Source organism: Theropithecus gelada, chromosome 7b, assembly GCF_003255815.1.
Source record: "Theropithecus gelada isolate Dixy chromosome 7b, Tgel_1.0, whole genome shotgun sequence".
Lineage (NCBI taxonomy): Eukaryota > Metazoa > Chordata > Mammalia > Primates > Cercopithecidae > Theropithecus > Theropithecus gelada.
The window spans coordinates 12,996,644-13,014,219 of NC_037675.1; the positions used below are offsets into that span (position 1 = coordinate 12,996,644).

Below are 17,576 nucleotides of genomic sequence, written 5' to 3' on the forward strand. Positions count from 1 at the left end.
CTTTATAGTCACTGACTTTTTCATTCTTAATTTTGCTACTAAAAATATCCATTGATTTTTAAAATGTTTAATGTTGTATTTTTTAGTTGAGCAGTTATTTTTTAATGTTTCTATTTTATGCTTATATTTACTGTTTTACCCATGGTGAGTTTATTTTCCATTGCCTCACTGAGCATGATTTTTATAGGTGTTTTAAAGTTCATTTCTGATAATTTCAACATAAAGTTCACCTTGGAGTTGGTATCTTTTGATTGTCTCTTGCTGGAAAATAGATTCCATTTTCTTGACTCTTTGTATGTTGAGTGGTGTTTGAATTGTATCTTAGATATCAGCAGTTCTATGTTGCGGAGACTCTAAATTCTGCTACATTCTTCTAAACAACTTTTTTTTTTTTTTAAAGAAGGCATTTAATTTTATTAGACTCAAAATGCAAACTTTATCACATGTTTTATGGTGATAGCTTTGATCTTAGACTGCTTTGAGTGTGCTCTGCATGTATGCCAGCAACTTTAGCGGCATTCACATACTGAATTTGGGGTTAACCTTTGCTTACACTCTCCTTTCAGTGTACCTCTGCACTCTCCAGTGGTCTTGGTTGTCCTTGAGTGCATTCCTGTTTCCTCCATTCAGAAGTAATGGTCAAATTTTCATTGGAGTTTTATACAACTGGTACTATCAGAGTGACTGCAGCTGCTCTTGGATCAAAGATACAAACATTTTTAATTAATTCCATGCAGATCTGATCCCTTCTTTCAAAGTTACAACTCTCTTTCTTTCTTTGAAGATGCTCAGATAATTACGCTTTTTTTCTAAAATAAAATATTTTTCTAGGGTTTATATTTGCTTTTCCTGAAAGATATGTTTGTTAGGAAATCAGTTCTTTACTACAGAAATGGGAATTATGCATTGATTTAAAATATATCTAAAGGCACTAAGGTCTCACTCTAAAAGGGTTTTAGGTTATTTGAATGTGATATTTAAATATAACTCAATTTTTGTTGTAAAACATTTCTAGGATTGCTTAAGTATTCCTGATAGAGGCAAATGCTATGGCAAATGAGGTGTTTACTTAAAACAACCATCTCCTTAATACTGGTAGCTGTTCAAGTAATTTTTTCAAAGACATATTTAGTTTTAAAATGAAGAAAGCAAATTTAAAATGATGTGTCCTGATTTTTCTCCATAGCTTTATGTCAGCCTCTTCTTACTTGAAGTTACATTTAGCAATTTAAAATAATAATAAAGTCCATTTACCCAGTAGACAGGCATTTAGAAACAACCACCATTTAGTATATAGTTAAAACCCTCAATTCCCAAAAAAATTTAATAGGGAAAGGGAAATAGGTAACAAATAGGAAAATTTCTAGCTTTACCTAATAAAGAAATTACTGTTGGCTCTACTTTTTGCTATGTTTTATTTTATAAAAAAAGAAACGTTGGAAAAGATAGAAAAATATAGGAAAAGATTATATATTTGATATTATAAAATTTTAAATAAAGGAAAGTTGATGGAGCAAGTCACACTGGAGGAAATCAGTGTGGTTTGATTTTTTTCATTGATCCAAAAAGTATTTCAAAAATTTCACACTTACACATCAAAAAAAAAGGTTTAGGACTAGGAGAAAAGTACAGAATGGAAGAAGGTGAAGGAAAATCATCATGATTTACAATTTATATGATTTTCTACATCAGATCTACAAAAGAATGTATTTGCAGTGAGCTGAGATCCGGCCACTGCACTCCAGCCCGGGTGACAGAGCGACACTCCGTCTCAAAAAAAAAAAAAAAAAAAAAAAAAAAGAATGTATTTGCAGTCTCTTACAGCTAATAAGAGGGCTCCGAAAGAAAGTGAACAATGTATAAAAATTAGTATTTCTGTACCCAGCATTAACCAATTAAATGATAAACCTTAAAATTGTTCCATTGCTGTTTATAATAGTGTTAAACTCCAAGTTACTTAAAAAAACATGGAAAATTAGTACAGTGAAAATAATAAAATATTTTGAGATACCTGAAAGAAGTTCTGAATGTAGAGAAATAATCATTATGAAATGTCAATATCAAGATACCAATTATCTTTAAATTATAAAGACAATCTCAGTCTTAATTTTTCTGAGTTGTATAGAAATTTATAAATTAATTCTGAAATACATGTGGAAGAGTAAAGGGTGAAAAAATATCCAAGATCATTTTGAGTGTGTAATAAGAGACTTGGACACTCAGATATTGTATGGTTACTAAATTATAGTTTAAAAATGTGGTCTTGGTAAAATATAGGAAAATATATCAATGAGGAATTGAGAGGGCTCAGAAACAATAGACACATTCATGTGGGAACTTGGTATATTGACAGAAGTAGCAATGTAGGTTAACGAGAAAAATGGGGATCGTTACAGGAATTTAGCTGTAAAAGATGGCTATAAGGAAAAAGTTGACATTGAATTGCCTGAGGTAAAGAAAAAATGAAAGCAAAACCAAAATTGAGACAGAATAAAGATCATACACGCATATCTTTTAGAAGAAAACACAAGGAAATAGCTGTATTAACTCAAGGTAGAATATGATTTCTTAAGTAGAACACTGAACATTAAAGGCACAAATCCTCATGTAAAATACTAATATATTTGATTACATAAAACCGCTATTTCAGCCCAGGTTTGCATTGATAAGGGAGTAGAGTTGACAACTTGCAAAGCATTCATTTGAATGGGAACTATATTAGTTAAAATAAATGTACTTGATTGATGTATACACCATGAAAAGAACTATAAAATATACTATTGATTAAAATATTTGCAGAACAATAGGAACATTTTTATTTTGTTTGTTATTCCTAATATATATCTAAGGTGCCCTCAGGTGGGAAAAATTCACATCAAATTTAGGACAAGGTTGCCTTTAGAAGTGAGAAGAATAAGACTGAGGAAGGTTGACAAAAATGAATGTCTATGCAAAACATCTTTAAGTATTAGAAAATAAAATACAACAACACGGTTTTACCTCAGTGAAGGAGTTTCTCCCAGAAATACAAGATTGCTTCAAATTATGAAATTACAAATACAACACATCACCATATTGGTGTCTTTAAATGAAAAGGATAGAACCATCCTTATCTCAGAGGATACTGAAAGAACAGTTAGCTACCAACCATTCTTGATTTTAAAAATTATACCCTTGTTAAAATTGCTGGACAAATTTTTGTTTAAAACATGTTTTTATTAGGTTTGGAACAGATATGAAAGAGTATTTATAAAACATTTCAAAGATATAAAGAATAATGATCACCTATATGTAAATTTTCTGGTATTAAAAATGGTTTGTGTGTGTGTTCTTAATGTGATATGATTTATCACTCTAGAAGTATTTTCATTAAAGCCAAGAATTAAACAATGATATCCTTCTGAACAGTTTAACAATTTTTTGTAGGAGTAACGAAATCAAGCAGAAAAAAACAAAGGTAAAAATAAAAGAAAGAAAACAGAAGAGGATCCTTATTTGTAGATTATGTGACTATATTCTTAGAAACCTCACAGGAATGGAATAAACTATTTGATACAATAAAGAATATTCAGTAAGGCTGCTAATGCTAAAAACATATATGTAAATTATTTGCTTTTATATGTAAATAATGACAAGTTTGAAAAACATAATGGAAGAAGTGATTTTATTTACAATGGGCACCAAAAATATAAAAGCAATATATGATAGCCACAAAGAGAAAATTTTTAAATGTTAGAAAAAGTTTTTAGCAATAAAACAGTATTGCTTTTGGAAAGGAAGATTTCATATTTAAGATGCAGTAATTTGCCTTTTCTAAGTTGATATGTTATAGCAGTGACTTTTTCAAGCACTTACAGACAGCTGATAACCACAAATTATCTTATTTCATCTTCTAGACTCCCTGTGAGTTTGAAAAGAAAGTAAAACTCAAATTTTGAAGTAATTTACCCAAGATTTCACTCCTGCCTCATAATTAAAAGGTGTTCTCACCTTATTTATCCTAATTAGTGTGTTTCTTGGAGGTAGAACCATCTCATTTGCACTCAGGTCTCTAGTAACCATTGTAGCATAGGCAGTTGGACTCAGTCTGAAATTGTCACTTGCCCTTCTATGTGAGGAGTCACAAATTTCAGAGGTTGACAGAAATTGGGCAGCTAAAAGAATACCTTTTCTGATGTAGACAATGCTAGCCAATCATTTTCTTGTGTCCATAGAGTCTCAAAATTGGTAGATTTTAAGGATTTTAACAAAAGTTTGGAAATCCAAAGTCTTTCTCTGAAATATTTGGATTTTTCAATATTGGCAGCCAACTGAAAAAGTAATGGCTTTCTCCTGTTCAAATAAACCTCACTTTTGGCCAAACTGGGCCTGTGGCCTGCCTCTTTGTGACCTTGGACTTTTTCCATACTATTTTCCATAAATTCTGGCACACTAAAATCCATGGGCTTTTCAGGTATGAAGCAACTGTATCTGTCTATTCCAGAGCGTGACTAACCAGCTCTTTCTATACTACCAGTTCTAAAACTGAGTTGATCATTGTGTGTGTGTGTGTGTGTGTGTACCTGTTTGAAAATGTTTCTGAAAGTGACTAGAGATAGCCCAATTGAATCTCCTTATGTCAATGCATAGGAATTTGATTGCTCCCCTAGTGTTTTATCAAGCAGTCATGTGTTCTTATTTGTCTTTCAATCAGGTATTTTTGATCACTGTCTGGAATTTTGAGCTATATATGATCCCTTTGGCATTGTTGCTGATCTTTGTCTACAATTTCATCAGACCTGTGAAAGGCAAGGTCAGCAGCATCCAGGACAGCCAGGTAAGCAAGGATTCGGAGTTCTGACATTTGACTGCCGAGAAATGTGTTAACAACAACAAACTACCACCACCACCAAATCATGGCCCAAGTCCATTTCGTTTGAGATGTCAGGCAGCCCTACAAATGCACTCATTTTGCAGTGGAGGTCTTCTATCATGTGTAATCTGGAGTCTTCTTTCTGTGGCATCTTATGTTCCTGAGTCTTGGCCTGCTTGAGGGGAGCCTCTGGTTCATGGTTATTATTTCCATGCTGGTAGCACATGTCTGTGTGCTCATATGATTCTCTGTAGAGTTCCTGTGAACAATCTCCTCAATCACCAACGACACCTTTGCTGCCTCTGTGGGCCGTTGCTGGGCATGCAGAGAGCTCTGCAGGGCTAACTCTGGCCTTCCCATGAAGGTATCTTATGCAGTGTTCTCTCTGGCTTGAAGGCTCAGGAGATTCCCAGAGGCTTGTCAACTCCCAGGGCAATCAGAGAGCGGGTGGGCTTAGACCCATCTATTTGCAGGTGCCCACATTTGTCTGGAAATTCCCAAACTTCCTGTCTTGTTGAAGAAAGCAAGACCCTTTCTCAAAGACATCACTCTGCATCTACTGATCCCACTTCCACTCTGACTCTCCTGCCCCTGGCCCCCTCACTGCACCCTATAAGATCTTTTTCTGCTCTAGGTGGCCAGGAACTTGTATTTGTAGGCTTTTTTTTTCTTTAATGATATAATCTAGGCATTCCAGATTCAAGAACCAAGTTTTTTAAACAAAAATCTAAAGTCCTTGATTAATTTCCTTTCTAGATAGATCAACTTCACATTTGGTTTCCCAAGAGTCAATCAAATCCTGACTGTTTTTGTTTATTTTTCCTTATGTCCTCATAATGGACTTAAGGGAGGTTTCTGGTTTCACTTAGGAAGGAAGGAAAGTGGGAAAAATGAGTACTGTGGCAAGAGGAAAATTTCAAAATTTACTTTCAGGCAATTTCAAAATTCTATTCTGTTTGATTTTTAATGTTTTAATTTTAATGTTTTAATTATTTAATGCAATAGGCATGAACACATATCAGTGAGAAAATAGAACCAGCTAATAAATGAATGACTTTAATAGATCCATTTAAGGACTAGGTTTCACAGAGTTATAGATAATGGAAATTTTTGCAAAGAAACATCTCTAATATCTGTGTTGTCAACAAATATTTTTACAATGCTTATGCAGGTTTTATGTGCCCACTGTGTATATATGTTTATAGTATGTGCATATGTGTGCATGTATGTGTGAGCATGTACATATACTAGCATACATGTGCATATTAATATACCTATGTGCACATAAGTGTGTATGTATGTATAAAGCCTTTATTTATCAAACATTGAAAATAATTACCTAATTTAGTTCTATAACACAACTATGAAAGAGGCAAGAACTATTTTCATTTTATGTCTTATGAAACTACAGTGCATATGATAAAGTGATTTGCTTAAAGTCACAAAGCAAAAACTATTGAAACCATGTCCCAAGCTAAAGACTTCTCCTAAATATAGCATTTTTCCCCTCCCATAGCCTGTTTTCATTACCTTCCTGTTTATCCACTGGCTTTCATGAGACATGTTTGCTGCCAATTGTGAATAGGTTAGTTCCCCAGATGACCCATGAGTACCATACAAACTGCTGACTGCATCTTGTGAGAATTCTAGAAGGTAGGGCTATACTGGCCCTGAAGAAATTTCTTGATGACTGCTCCGTGGTTTTATGGAATGTAGCAGAGTATTTTCTGGATACTTCAGAGTTACTCCTTTTTAAGAGCATGATATTGTCAATTCTTTTTACTATTGGAACAATGACATCTGAACAGCATGCCTGACTTTTGCAAGGTTAAGCAGAAATGCAAGTGTTCAAGCTGAATATAGAACCTGTTGTCTAATACTGAGCTTTCTTTCCGAACTACTGACCCTATTTTATTATGTACCAACAGATATTAGTTTTTAAACATTGTGGTGCTATGATCAAACTCTGGCCATTAAATAGCCACGATTTTTACATTAAACAAGCCCATTAGCAGTACAGCTGGTGCTGTGGCACCTGAGCTAAAGCCAGGCACCCTTCAGTCCAGCTCTGAGCCTTGAGTTTCCTTCCCTCACCTGCCCCTTCTAACCCTAAACCCAGAGTAAAATAATAATGCCACAGTGAAACCTGTAACTTATTTTTAAGATTGATTATATTCAGACTAATGCATTTTATACTGTCTAATGTTTCAGTAATGGCCCCAAAGGGAGACAGCAGTCATTATAATAACAATGAGCCTAGCACTAGTGGAGTATGGTATTCTCAGCCTTAACTTAGCAGTTGGTTCATTTGTCAGAATAAGAACAACACTGTTTACCGAAAATACAACTCAGCAATGCATTTTTAAAGCTGGCTGCCTTCAAAGGGCACTGGCCTAATAGTTTTATTTATAGTCAACTGTTTTATGTAGATTATGCTTATTGTTTAGAGTCCTGCCACAGTGTCCCTGAACTTTAAAAGAGTTATTTTTTAAGAGGTTATAATGCATTTCAAAAATATGAATGCTTAAAGTCTGTAGGCAAGCTTTAAAATGTGTCTAATTTGCATTTGTTAATTTCAGTTGATGTTTTTATAAACACGTTGTGGGATTTCCTTTCAGGAGAGCACAGACATAGATGACGAGGAGGATGAAGATGACAAGGTGCGTATGTTCAAGAAAGAACACACAAAAAAACACTAGTGTTGTCAACAGATAGCATTCCTCCAGGTCGAATCTCTCTCCCCCCACTTTTTTTTTTTGTATTATAGAGTTACCAGTATAGTAATATTATTGTAACTTTTTAAAAGGATATCCATTTTTAAGATTTTTTAAAGTGACATGGAAAAGGGTAAAATAGAAGGAATAATTGAAATGTTATAAAAAGCATAACTATAGGAGGCCTTTTATTGGATGCAAGCCAAGATTACCCTTCCCCTTCAGAGATAAAAGGTAGCCTAGGAAGTCAAAAGTAAATCAAGTGAAATTGCTGTTTCTTTCGGCTCATGTCTGCACTCTGTGGGGTGGTCACCCACTTCCGTGCCTGTCATTTTCCCAGCTGTTCCTGGCAGTGTTTTCAGCTATATGTCTGTGTACATCTGTCCTTTTCCTTCTCCTGGGAGAATCTCTCAAATCTGCTGCTTTTGTTGTCATTACGCTTTCAGACAAACCTTCTGGAATAAAATGAAACAAGTGAAATGCCAAATGAAATGCTACTAGCTTAATGGACTTCCAGTCTCCTTAACCTGTGGGTATCTGGGGCGAGGGATGGTAACATGTAGGAGGCTTGTGGAGAGAAAAGGGCAAAAGGGGAAACCTTGAGAGTAAGTATCCTGGGTAAATGCCCATTGAATAGAAATGTATTCAAAGACGCTGGCTCTATGATACAAAGAGCCTTAAAATTAATTGAGTGGACCAGATGGTTTTGCCCATTTGAAGCAAATGGGGTGGATTACAAAGTAAATCTTATTTGTTGTGTTAAGAGGATCATTAATAGCAAAATAATAAAATCAACTATAATACTTTTAAAGGAAAAATGACCTTTTTCAGAAAAGGGGTTGCACAGATGCAAGTTTCTTCTTGATGTCTTCATGTTAGCGGTTTCTGAATGATTAAATCATTGAATATTGTCAGAGGAAAGCTAAGTTAATAAGGTTTATAATGGGATGTTTTACCAAAAAAAACAGAAGTATTAATGAAATTATTTTAAACCTGTATGAGGTGATAACTACAAGTCTAGGCCTCCTGTTCTTCAGACTGGCCAGCTATCAGGTGGGGGTTCCCACAACCCCTTTCTTGGATTCAGTGAATTTCTAGAATGACTCACAAAATTTAAGGAAATATTTACTTATATTTACTGATTATTACAAAGGACACAACTCAGGAACAGCCAATTGGAAGAAATGCACAGGGCAATGGATGGGGGAATGGGTGTGAAACCTCCACACCCTCTCTGGGCACACCCTGGAGCACCTCCATGTGTTCACCAACCCAGAAGCTTCCAGAATATGGTATTTTTGTTTCTATGGAGGCTTCATTACATAGGCATAATTGGCTAAATCTTTGGGCAGTGGTGTTCACGTCAATCTCTGCCCCCCTCTTCCTTCCCTGCAGGCCAGAGCTGGGGAGGACTGAAAGCTCTAACCTTCTAATCACATGGTTGGTTCCCCTAGCCACCAGCTCCCCCATCATTAGAGGCTTTCCAAAAGTCACCTCATTAACAGAAATCCAGGTGTGGTTGAAAGGGGCTTGTTATGAATAGCAAAAGATGCTCCTCTCACCTTTCTAGCTCGAGCTATTTTAGCAAGTGAGGACAAAACCAAATATTATAGCAAAGATGTTCATATCTCTCTTATCACTTAGGAAACTCCAGGAATTTTAGGAGCTTTGTGCCAGGAACCAGGGACAAAGAACAAACATACATTTCTTATTATATTACAACATCACATTAGGCAAAAATCTAAATATTTATAAACCAGGCCTGGATGAAAGGAAGATTTCTTCCTGTTTGGCCAAGCCTGTTTAAATGAACCACCAGTAGAAGAGGATGTCCTCTACCCTTTAGGAATAACTGTGACCATGTGTCTTTGGCCCATCTAATAAAGGAGAGTATCCAACAAGAAGATGAATGGAAACATGGTATTCAGTGACTGCCAAGCAACAAAATAAGGTCATAGTCAAGACCAGTGGTTGTCAAGGTCTAGTCTACCACTGATATGTACCTCAAGAGCTACCTAAAGGTCTGGAGAGACAGCCCTTTGGTCTGTGCTTTAAACCTTTCTGGGCAAGGATGACTGAAGAAGGAGTTGGAACGTCAGCATCCACAGGGATAAGCCTGGGAGCTGTTGCATTCATCTCAGCATGGCCCAACCCATACCAGTTGAGCCCACCTGTCCCACGTTGAGGGCACTGGCACTAGGGTTTTCCTCAGTCCCCCCAGGGAAAATTTATTCTTAACATGTTTTTATTATGGTATTTTAATAGCACTTTTTAATAGACAAGTATAACTATGGTGGTTTTGCTTTCCCAATTTTATATTTCTATGAAATCTTCTAGAGGAATAAATCTAAAATGATATTTTGACTTCTGTTTATGTCTATCCTGCTTAACACAACCCTTCTATTGTTAGGAAAGACGGGCAAATTTTTCCATCCTTGTCCATCTCTTTTCATTCTTCCTTCTGTAAGGGATTGGTAAACTAAAGGGATCTTCAACTTTCAGACTTTTTGAGTGCACATCCACATATGTATTACAGCACTTGGTTTCTTCTCTGTGTAGATCAGCTTCTACCACTGAGATGTGCTTGTCATAGACCAGGACATACAGTCACTGGGTGACTCCCCATCATAGTGAGCTGGAAGAAAGGTCTTATCCACTGAGCCCTTCTGGCTTCTGTTGTGTGTTAAACATGACAGACCATGCTTCTGGGAACTGTAACACACTCAGTGAGAGATGAACTGTTTACAAATTATAAACACACAGCCATTTTGTTCAAAACCAGAAGAGGAGAGAAACTCCTTTCTACCCAAACCATCCATCTTGAAGGTGACACTCTTTAATTGCCAGTGCTCCTTCCCACCAAATACCATCACGGACGACTGTGGAAGATAAAAGCGTGCCGGGGCCTGTTGGCACAACTTCCTCGGGAGATGAATGCTTTGCCATGTTCTGCCTGTCTCTCATGCACAGACCAGGACACTGTCTGGGGTCTGTCATTCTTTTATTGTCTGGAACAGGGATTATTGTAAAATGACATCACTGTAACCCCTTGTTCCTTAGCATTGTGAAAAGTTCGTGGTAGTAACTTGTATTAGAAACCAGATTAGACTTCACAGTTTTGCCTTTTCTTTTGTGGACTTTCAGTGGTAACATAGAACTTTCAGGTAACTAGGTTTTTGCCTTTTAGGAGATGAAATGTATAAGCTAAACTTTGAAGAGAGGAAATCCCTCCTTTCTAATACCTGATGGCTCATGTAAGAAATTGCTTGTTACAAGTCTAGTTTTCTAGGGGCTCCAGAACAAACAGATAATAGCTAAGTTCAGCCAACAGCAATCAGTTGACATTTCCTATTTGTATTAGATTCCATATGTGGAATCCTTCCATGTGGACCTTATTTGTACGGATGGATTACAATGAAAATTGCATTAATTTTCTACACAGTAAAGGTCAGTAATTGAAGCATGAACCAAGAAACTATTGTGTAAAATGCTGTATCCCATACTTAGGAAAGGTCATGCAAGACAATAATATCTTGTTTTCATTACAGAAGGTATAAATACTTGCATTAGAGTTTCTTTCTTTTTCCAGCCCAACAATCACTTACATAGAATATTTCAGCATTTTCTATTAACATCAGGAAGAAGGAATCATAAGGGCATGTAATAAAAGAAAAAAAGCCCTGCTTAATGCTATCAAAAAGAAACAGTGCTCTAAGGCTTGCATTGTGGGTTGGTTTGTTCATAACTAGGTTGTCAGAAATAGAACTTGAATGATCTGTGCTTTTAGGATCATCAATGAAGTCACAATTGCCTGACAGTGTTTATGAAAAACAATATGACCCTTTTATATCAGTTGTAGATGAAAAACAGATATGGACATTTTCCTTTAAGAAAATAAGAAACATCCATTTTTGTTGATTGATTGAGGAGCATATTATAATGGAAGGATGCAAATGGATATTGTATCTATATTCTATTTTCACAAATTAGTTTGTCATTAAAATTTAAGTACAGTTTAAACTATCAATTTCAGTGTTTAAAATGATTTTCCGTCCTCTAAATTGATTAACCAGTCCCTTCCTCATTGCCCAGACAGGGCCTTCTTAGTGAGAGAAGCACATGGCATGTATCTAGAAGGAGTTCTCACTGTGAATTAACCTGTAGAGTCCTTTGGATGATGTGGTTAAGTCCACCGTGCCTCATTCCCTGTGTTTCCTTGTGCTAGAGAGAGAGAGAGGAGATGATCTATAATATCCTAACCAGACAAAACTCTTGTTCGTGGAGGTCTTCTTACAATCTAACAACAAGAGTAGTTTTGTCTATAACTCATTTGTGCTTTTTTTTTTTTTTTCTTTGAGACAGAGTCTCACTCTGTCGCCCAGGCAGGAGTGCAGTGGTGCCATTTCGGCTCAATGCAACCTCTGCCTCCCACGTTCAAGTGATTCTAGCGCCTCAGCCTCTGGAGTAGCTGGGACTACAGGCATTTGCCACCACACTGGGCTAAGTTTTGCATTAGAGATAGGGTTTTACCACGTTGGCCAGGCTGGTCTGAAACTCCTGGCCTCGTGTGATCCGCCTACCACGGCCTCCCAAAGTTCTGGGATTACAGGCATAAGCCACCATGCCAGGCCTGTTTGTGCTTTCTTCAGAATGTCTAAAACATAGTAAATTGGTTAGATTAGTAATTTTTAAAACTATGACATGAGCAGTGATACTTACAATGATAAAGTGTTGTATTTTTAAGAAAATAAAAAGCCAGAGAGTATGTTTGAATGGTTAACAATAGTTGCACGTGCACACACTCACCTTCAGGGATATACAATTTATATACAGGGCATATTGTAAAAGACCTGGTTATGGATGATTTTCAGGGGAATAAAGTGTATGGGCATTCTAATTTAAGTCCTTTTAATTTGATTTAATATGGTTTTTAGTGATGAAGTGACTTAATTGCTAACATTTTTATCATACTATCTTTCAAACCTTTTATAGTGAAGTGGATTCCAGCCAATTCTTAATTATCAGTTTATGCATGTTTTGGATGAGAGGGGGTTGCCTTCCCAATTTCCTGTAGTCCTTTGGCAAATCTACTTGCTCAGATACTCTTTTTAAAAATCAAACTCTCATTCTTAAAAATGTTTTGACTTCATAACCTTTAGAAGTCATCCAGAAATATTATCAATCTGGCCTTTTTGAACATTATTCAGAGCATCCTTCTTATTATCAAGCTCACTAATATTCCTAGCACAAGTAGATCTTTCTGATTTCTAAGGATTGTAGTATGTTATTCTCAAATATTATGAAATGTGATATGCTAGACTCAGTTGGATGAATTACCTATCCTTCTCTTAGCGAATGTGCAATTGTCTGACCAAATATCGTCAGAGGCTCTGATTTTTTCGTAGTTTGTATAGATTGAGTATCCCTATTATAAATACTTGAAATCCAAAATGCCGCCAAATTTGAAACTTTTTAAACTCTAATTATCAAAGGAAATGATCACTGGAACATTTTGGATTTCTGATTTCTAAATTAGGGATGATCAACCAGCATGATGCATATATTCCCAAATCCCAAAACAATCCAAAATCCAGAATGCTTCCGGTTCCAAGCATTTTGGATAAAGGATACTAAACCTGTATTGCATCTAGATATTTATTTCCCATTACTTAGAATTGTCACATCATGAGAAGGTAGAAGACATTGGACATTGCATCCTGATTATCCACAAGTGATTGGTTTTCTGAAAATAGTAGCTATGTCTTTTGTATTTAAAAATAAATCCAATTGAGACCATCCTGGTCAACATGGTGAAACCGCATCTCTACTAAAAATACAAAAATTGTCTGGGCATGGTGGCACACACTTATAGTCCCAGCTACTCAGGAGGCTGAGGCAGGAGAATTGCTTGAACCAGGAGGCGGAGGTTGCAGTGAGCCGAGATCGCGCCACTGCACTCCAGCCTGGTGACAGTGAGACTCCATCTCAAAATAAATAAATCCCTCATCCGTTTTACTGTGACTCACCCAATTATCCAATGAGTTTATGAGATAATTGATAGAAAGGGGGGAATACCACTTTTTTCTTCAAGGGAAAAATAATCACTGGAATAAAGTATTAAATAAAACAAGAATAATAAAACAAGGCCATTTCAAGTAAGAATTATTTAAGCAATTAGATTTATAAAAATATTAATATTTTAGAGTGTTTACAATTTGCAGACTGCTTTTATATGCAGTAGCTCATTCAGTACTCAAAACAAAATATTAAGTTTCATAGTATATTCCCTTGTCTACAAATGAACAAACCAAGGCTAAGAGAATTTCAGTAGCATATCAGATTTCTCAGCCAGGATAGTGGCAACACTCAAACCCATCTCTTCTGGTCTAAATCTTATTCTTGACCATGCTCCATTGTTGTGAAGGAAACCTGTCATTAATTTATTGGTTCATTTTTCTGCATTATTTTGCCAACATTTATTGATGTCTTTGTACCAGAGTCTCTATGAATACAAAAATTACAACCATAACCAAGGTGTTCATAGTAAATAACCCCAATGCCCTAAGATTACTGCCTTCATCAAGGTTTGTAATGTTGTTGTAAATGCTATGTTGGGAAAGAGAGGAGAAATGCTAGGTGAGGCAGGACTGCTAAAAAGAGGTGATGTTTCAGCCGAATCTTAAACTAATAATAATTACTTAACTTGTTCCATTGCCGAATCACGTAAATATATTATCTTATACCCACTCCTTTACTATACCTGGGAGAAAACTAAAGGATTCACACAGCTAAACCAGCAACTGCTGCTCTTGGTATATTTATCTACAGTAGTTACAGTTATAGAAAACCATTAGCCCTGTTTGCCTTGTGGTGGCATGGCGTTCTGTCACTTAGTGCAGAGTGACTTTTAATGAAATCAATCTTTCAAGGGTCTAGGTTCCAAATATTTTTTTTCCCTAATCTGTTGCCAATTTTTCAGTTGTATTTTATGAGTATCTTCCTATAGAGCTGATTGTTTATTCCTTTAACTTTTTCAACCCTATTATTTGATTCTAGATGAGATCCATGTTGCAGGCCACACACACAAAAAAAAGTGTTGGTAAATACCAGTACAATGCGTAAGTGCTTTATGTAATGAACAGATAGAGCAATATAAAACCACTTAGAAATGATATTGATTCAAAATCCAAATACTATTTTATATTCATTTCCCAAAGCAAAAGAACTACTTGAGAAAGAAGTACACTCCAGAAAGAGTACAGATCTCCCCACTCCAGTTTAATAGCATGAGCTGTGGAGTTGACTCTGTGTGTGTGTGTGTGTACGTGCGCACGTGAGTCCGCGTCCGCATCCGCGTCCCTGCATGCCCACAAAAATGCTTCATGGGAAGAAATTCTTAATGACTGTTCCTGGTGCATTGCTGGGATTCCCAAAGAATAATTTTTAATTTCATGTATCAGAAATATTGCTGCTTGTTCTTTGTTATGACAGATGCTAAGCTTTTTTTCATGCTAAATGTCACTCAATCTATTTCTAATGTTTATAATTTTCTAAGTTTTCAAATTATAGCCTTTTAATATTCAGTGGGATGAAACAGACCAAACATATTCTTGTTTAAAGTCTAAAGGTATATTTTTGCATCTTTAGTCTAGATGATTGAAATTACTGGGGGGATTTTGAGATAAAAATTTTTGCATTAATCTCTTCTGAGAATTCTGTTCATCCTGTGACAACTACTATTCAGTTTTTAAGCATGTCAAAAGGATTTTTTCTGACATGGTCAATTTTCAGGACTCTGTCTCTAGTTTTGCTTGGGGAATTAATAGAGAAATGAGAAGTTTTCTAAATCAGAACATGTAGGAGAGATTTAAAGTAACACCCTGATTATGTAATTAATTCTTAGTTGTAAATTCATTTTGATGGTGTTAATTCTCTGCCAGAGGCTCGAAGCTAGTTTATTGCACCTACAGTGCTATACTCATTGGAGACACAACATCAATAAGGCCTTAAGGAAGGAAAGATTTGCCCTCTGATTTTTAAAATGTTTTTTCTTTTTTTAAAAAGAACAATTGTGTTACAACACAGACACATTATTTGTTCTCAGTTCAACTGCTTACAGAAGTTAGCAAAAATACTCAATCATTTTAATGTTTTATAAATGAATAATGAAAAATGGTGGGCTTGTATTCGTCTTCATATGATGCATATTTTTAAGTTACCAAGTTAGTTTGTTATTTTTCTCACAATGAATGCCACTCTTTATTGTGTTAAAAAAACAACAACAACAAGGAAACCTTATGAAATTTGAAAAAATCCATGCTTTCGTCTCTTCATTATTTGGTGATGCAGACTTGCTCACAAAGTAGACCACTAAAGCATGTGCATTTTACTTATGCTTCCACATTTTTTCACATTTGTAATGAGAAGTGATACTCCTCTTTTTCAAATATAGGAATCTAAAACTATGTATTTAGCCATAATAATCTTGTTCATTTATTTAATCACACCAGTGGCCTTCACTATTTTTATTACACATTTCCCTCTGTAAATTGGAAGCCTTATATGTTAAGGGAAAACAGAAGCACATGTGACAGCAGTTCTGTCTTTCTGAATGAATCACTGTTACTCTTCCTAGGCAGTTTGGTAGCAACAGCAGATGTAATGTTGTGTTTGCTAAACTGTGTTATCACCACATTCCCTGGTTCAATCTGAAACGTGTAAATAAAGCCAGCATGATGCAGATGGAACTGCAGATGATCTTTCATACAACTCAGGGCAACATGAGTAGACTTGTCCTGGAAGATCATTTTCTTTGAAACTTAAATTAATCCCAGTATTCTTTAAACTAGACAAAAGGTTGTTCCTTCTTTTGTAGCTTTGCCTTCTTGAAGGCAAGTAACTTGTGTTTATGAAGCACCTGGAATATACTAGGTACTTTACATATGTGACAATATTTAGTTTTCTCCACACTCCAATCAGAGTAATGACAATGATCTACATTTTCCAGATATTGAACTTGAAATTCAGAAAGGGTAAAGAATTTGCCATGATCACCAAGCTAGTAGATGACATGACAGGACCAGAGTTGAACCCCGTTCTCTGACTCCATGGTCTGCTGTATATAACATCATTTAACTTCCCTGGACTTCAGTTTCCTATACACGGAAATACTAATACTAAAGGCTATGTAATACATCCTGTGATATGTCCATTGGTATATTGCTAGATATAAAGAGAAAAGACCCATAAAATCAGTAGTATCTTATTTTAAAAGAGATAAATTTTGCAGTACAGAGAGTGAAAAGAACATTTGCTATTAGGATGATTAAAATGATAGAGGTATAATGCAAATTGAGAGAACAAAGACAGTAGTCAGCATAGACCGGCATCCTTAGGAAGAGGATTCACAAAAGCCATTAAGCTTGAGTTGGGCCTTTCAGTCATTCTGCTATATTTATAAGGCCTAGAATCTTCTCTCAAACTGCAAGCATTTGCTTATTTCTTGGGTTGATGTAAATAATTATTTAATACCACTATAAACCTGATAAACTATTTTTGTCTTGCATCCATTTATTTCTCCATCAAACAAGCACTGTAGCAGCACTGAGGATGGACCCACCACAATTGTTGGTGCTAAGAACACAGGATCAGATAAAACAGCCCGGTCTTATCTGTTGATCCCCCAGTTCCAGCAGGGTATAGCCAAAAAGAGGGTAATGGAAGATATTAATGAAGCATCCAAGCTACAAAAATATAATCTTCTTGTAGCATAGAAGCTACCATATCTTGATAAACACACATTGTCCAAAGGCCATTTTTAAAGCCTTTCAGAGAGCAAAAACTACATTTACTGCTAACCATAAAGATACCTGAACTCAGATGGAAATTTTCCCTCTCTCACATGAGTAGCAAATGCCTAGTTCAGGCATTTTAAGGAAGGGGTGGAAACACATGAAAAAACGTGTTTTTTTGTTGTTGTTTTTCTTTCTCCCTGTCTAGAAGATACTCTG

The 17,576-nt window shown here is 35.8% G+C and overlaps 1 protein-coding gene across 2 annotated transcripts in view; it reads left to right on the plus strand.

Annotated features, from left to right (window-relative positions):
• MCTP2 (multiple C2 and transmembrane domain containing 2) overlaps positions 1-17,576 on the plus strand; it is a 196,192-nt gene that overhangs the window by 147,380 nt on the left and 31,236 nt on the right. The window contains exons 17-18 of one of the 2 annotated variants that reach the window (XM_025391701.1): positions 4,694-4,816; positions 7,471-7,512. The exons of the other annotated variant lie outside the window; for it this stretch is intronic. Of the exons in view, the coding sequence (XP_025247486.1) occupies positions 4,694-4,816; positions 7,471-7,512 (165 nt within the window). The remainder of the gene's footprint in view (positions 1-4,693; positions 4,817-7,470; positions 7,513-17,576) is intronic. 2 annotated transcript variants of the gene reach the window in all.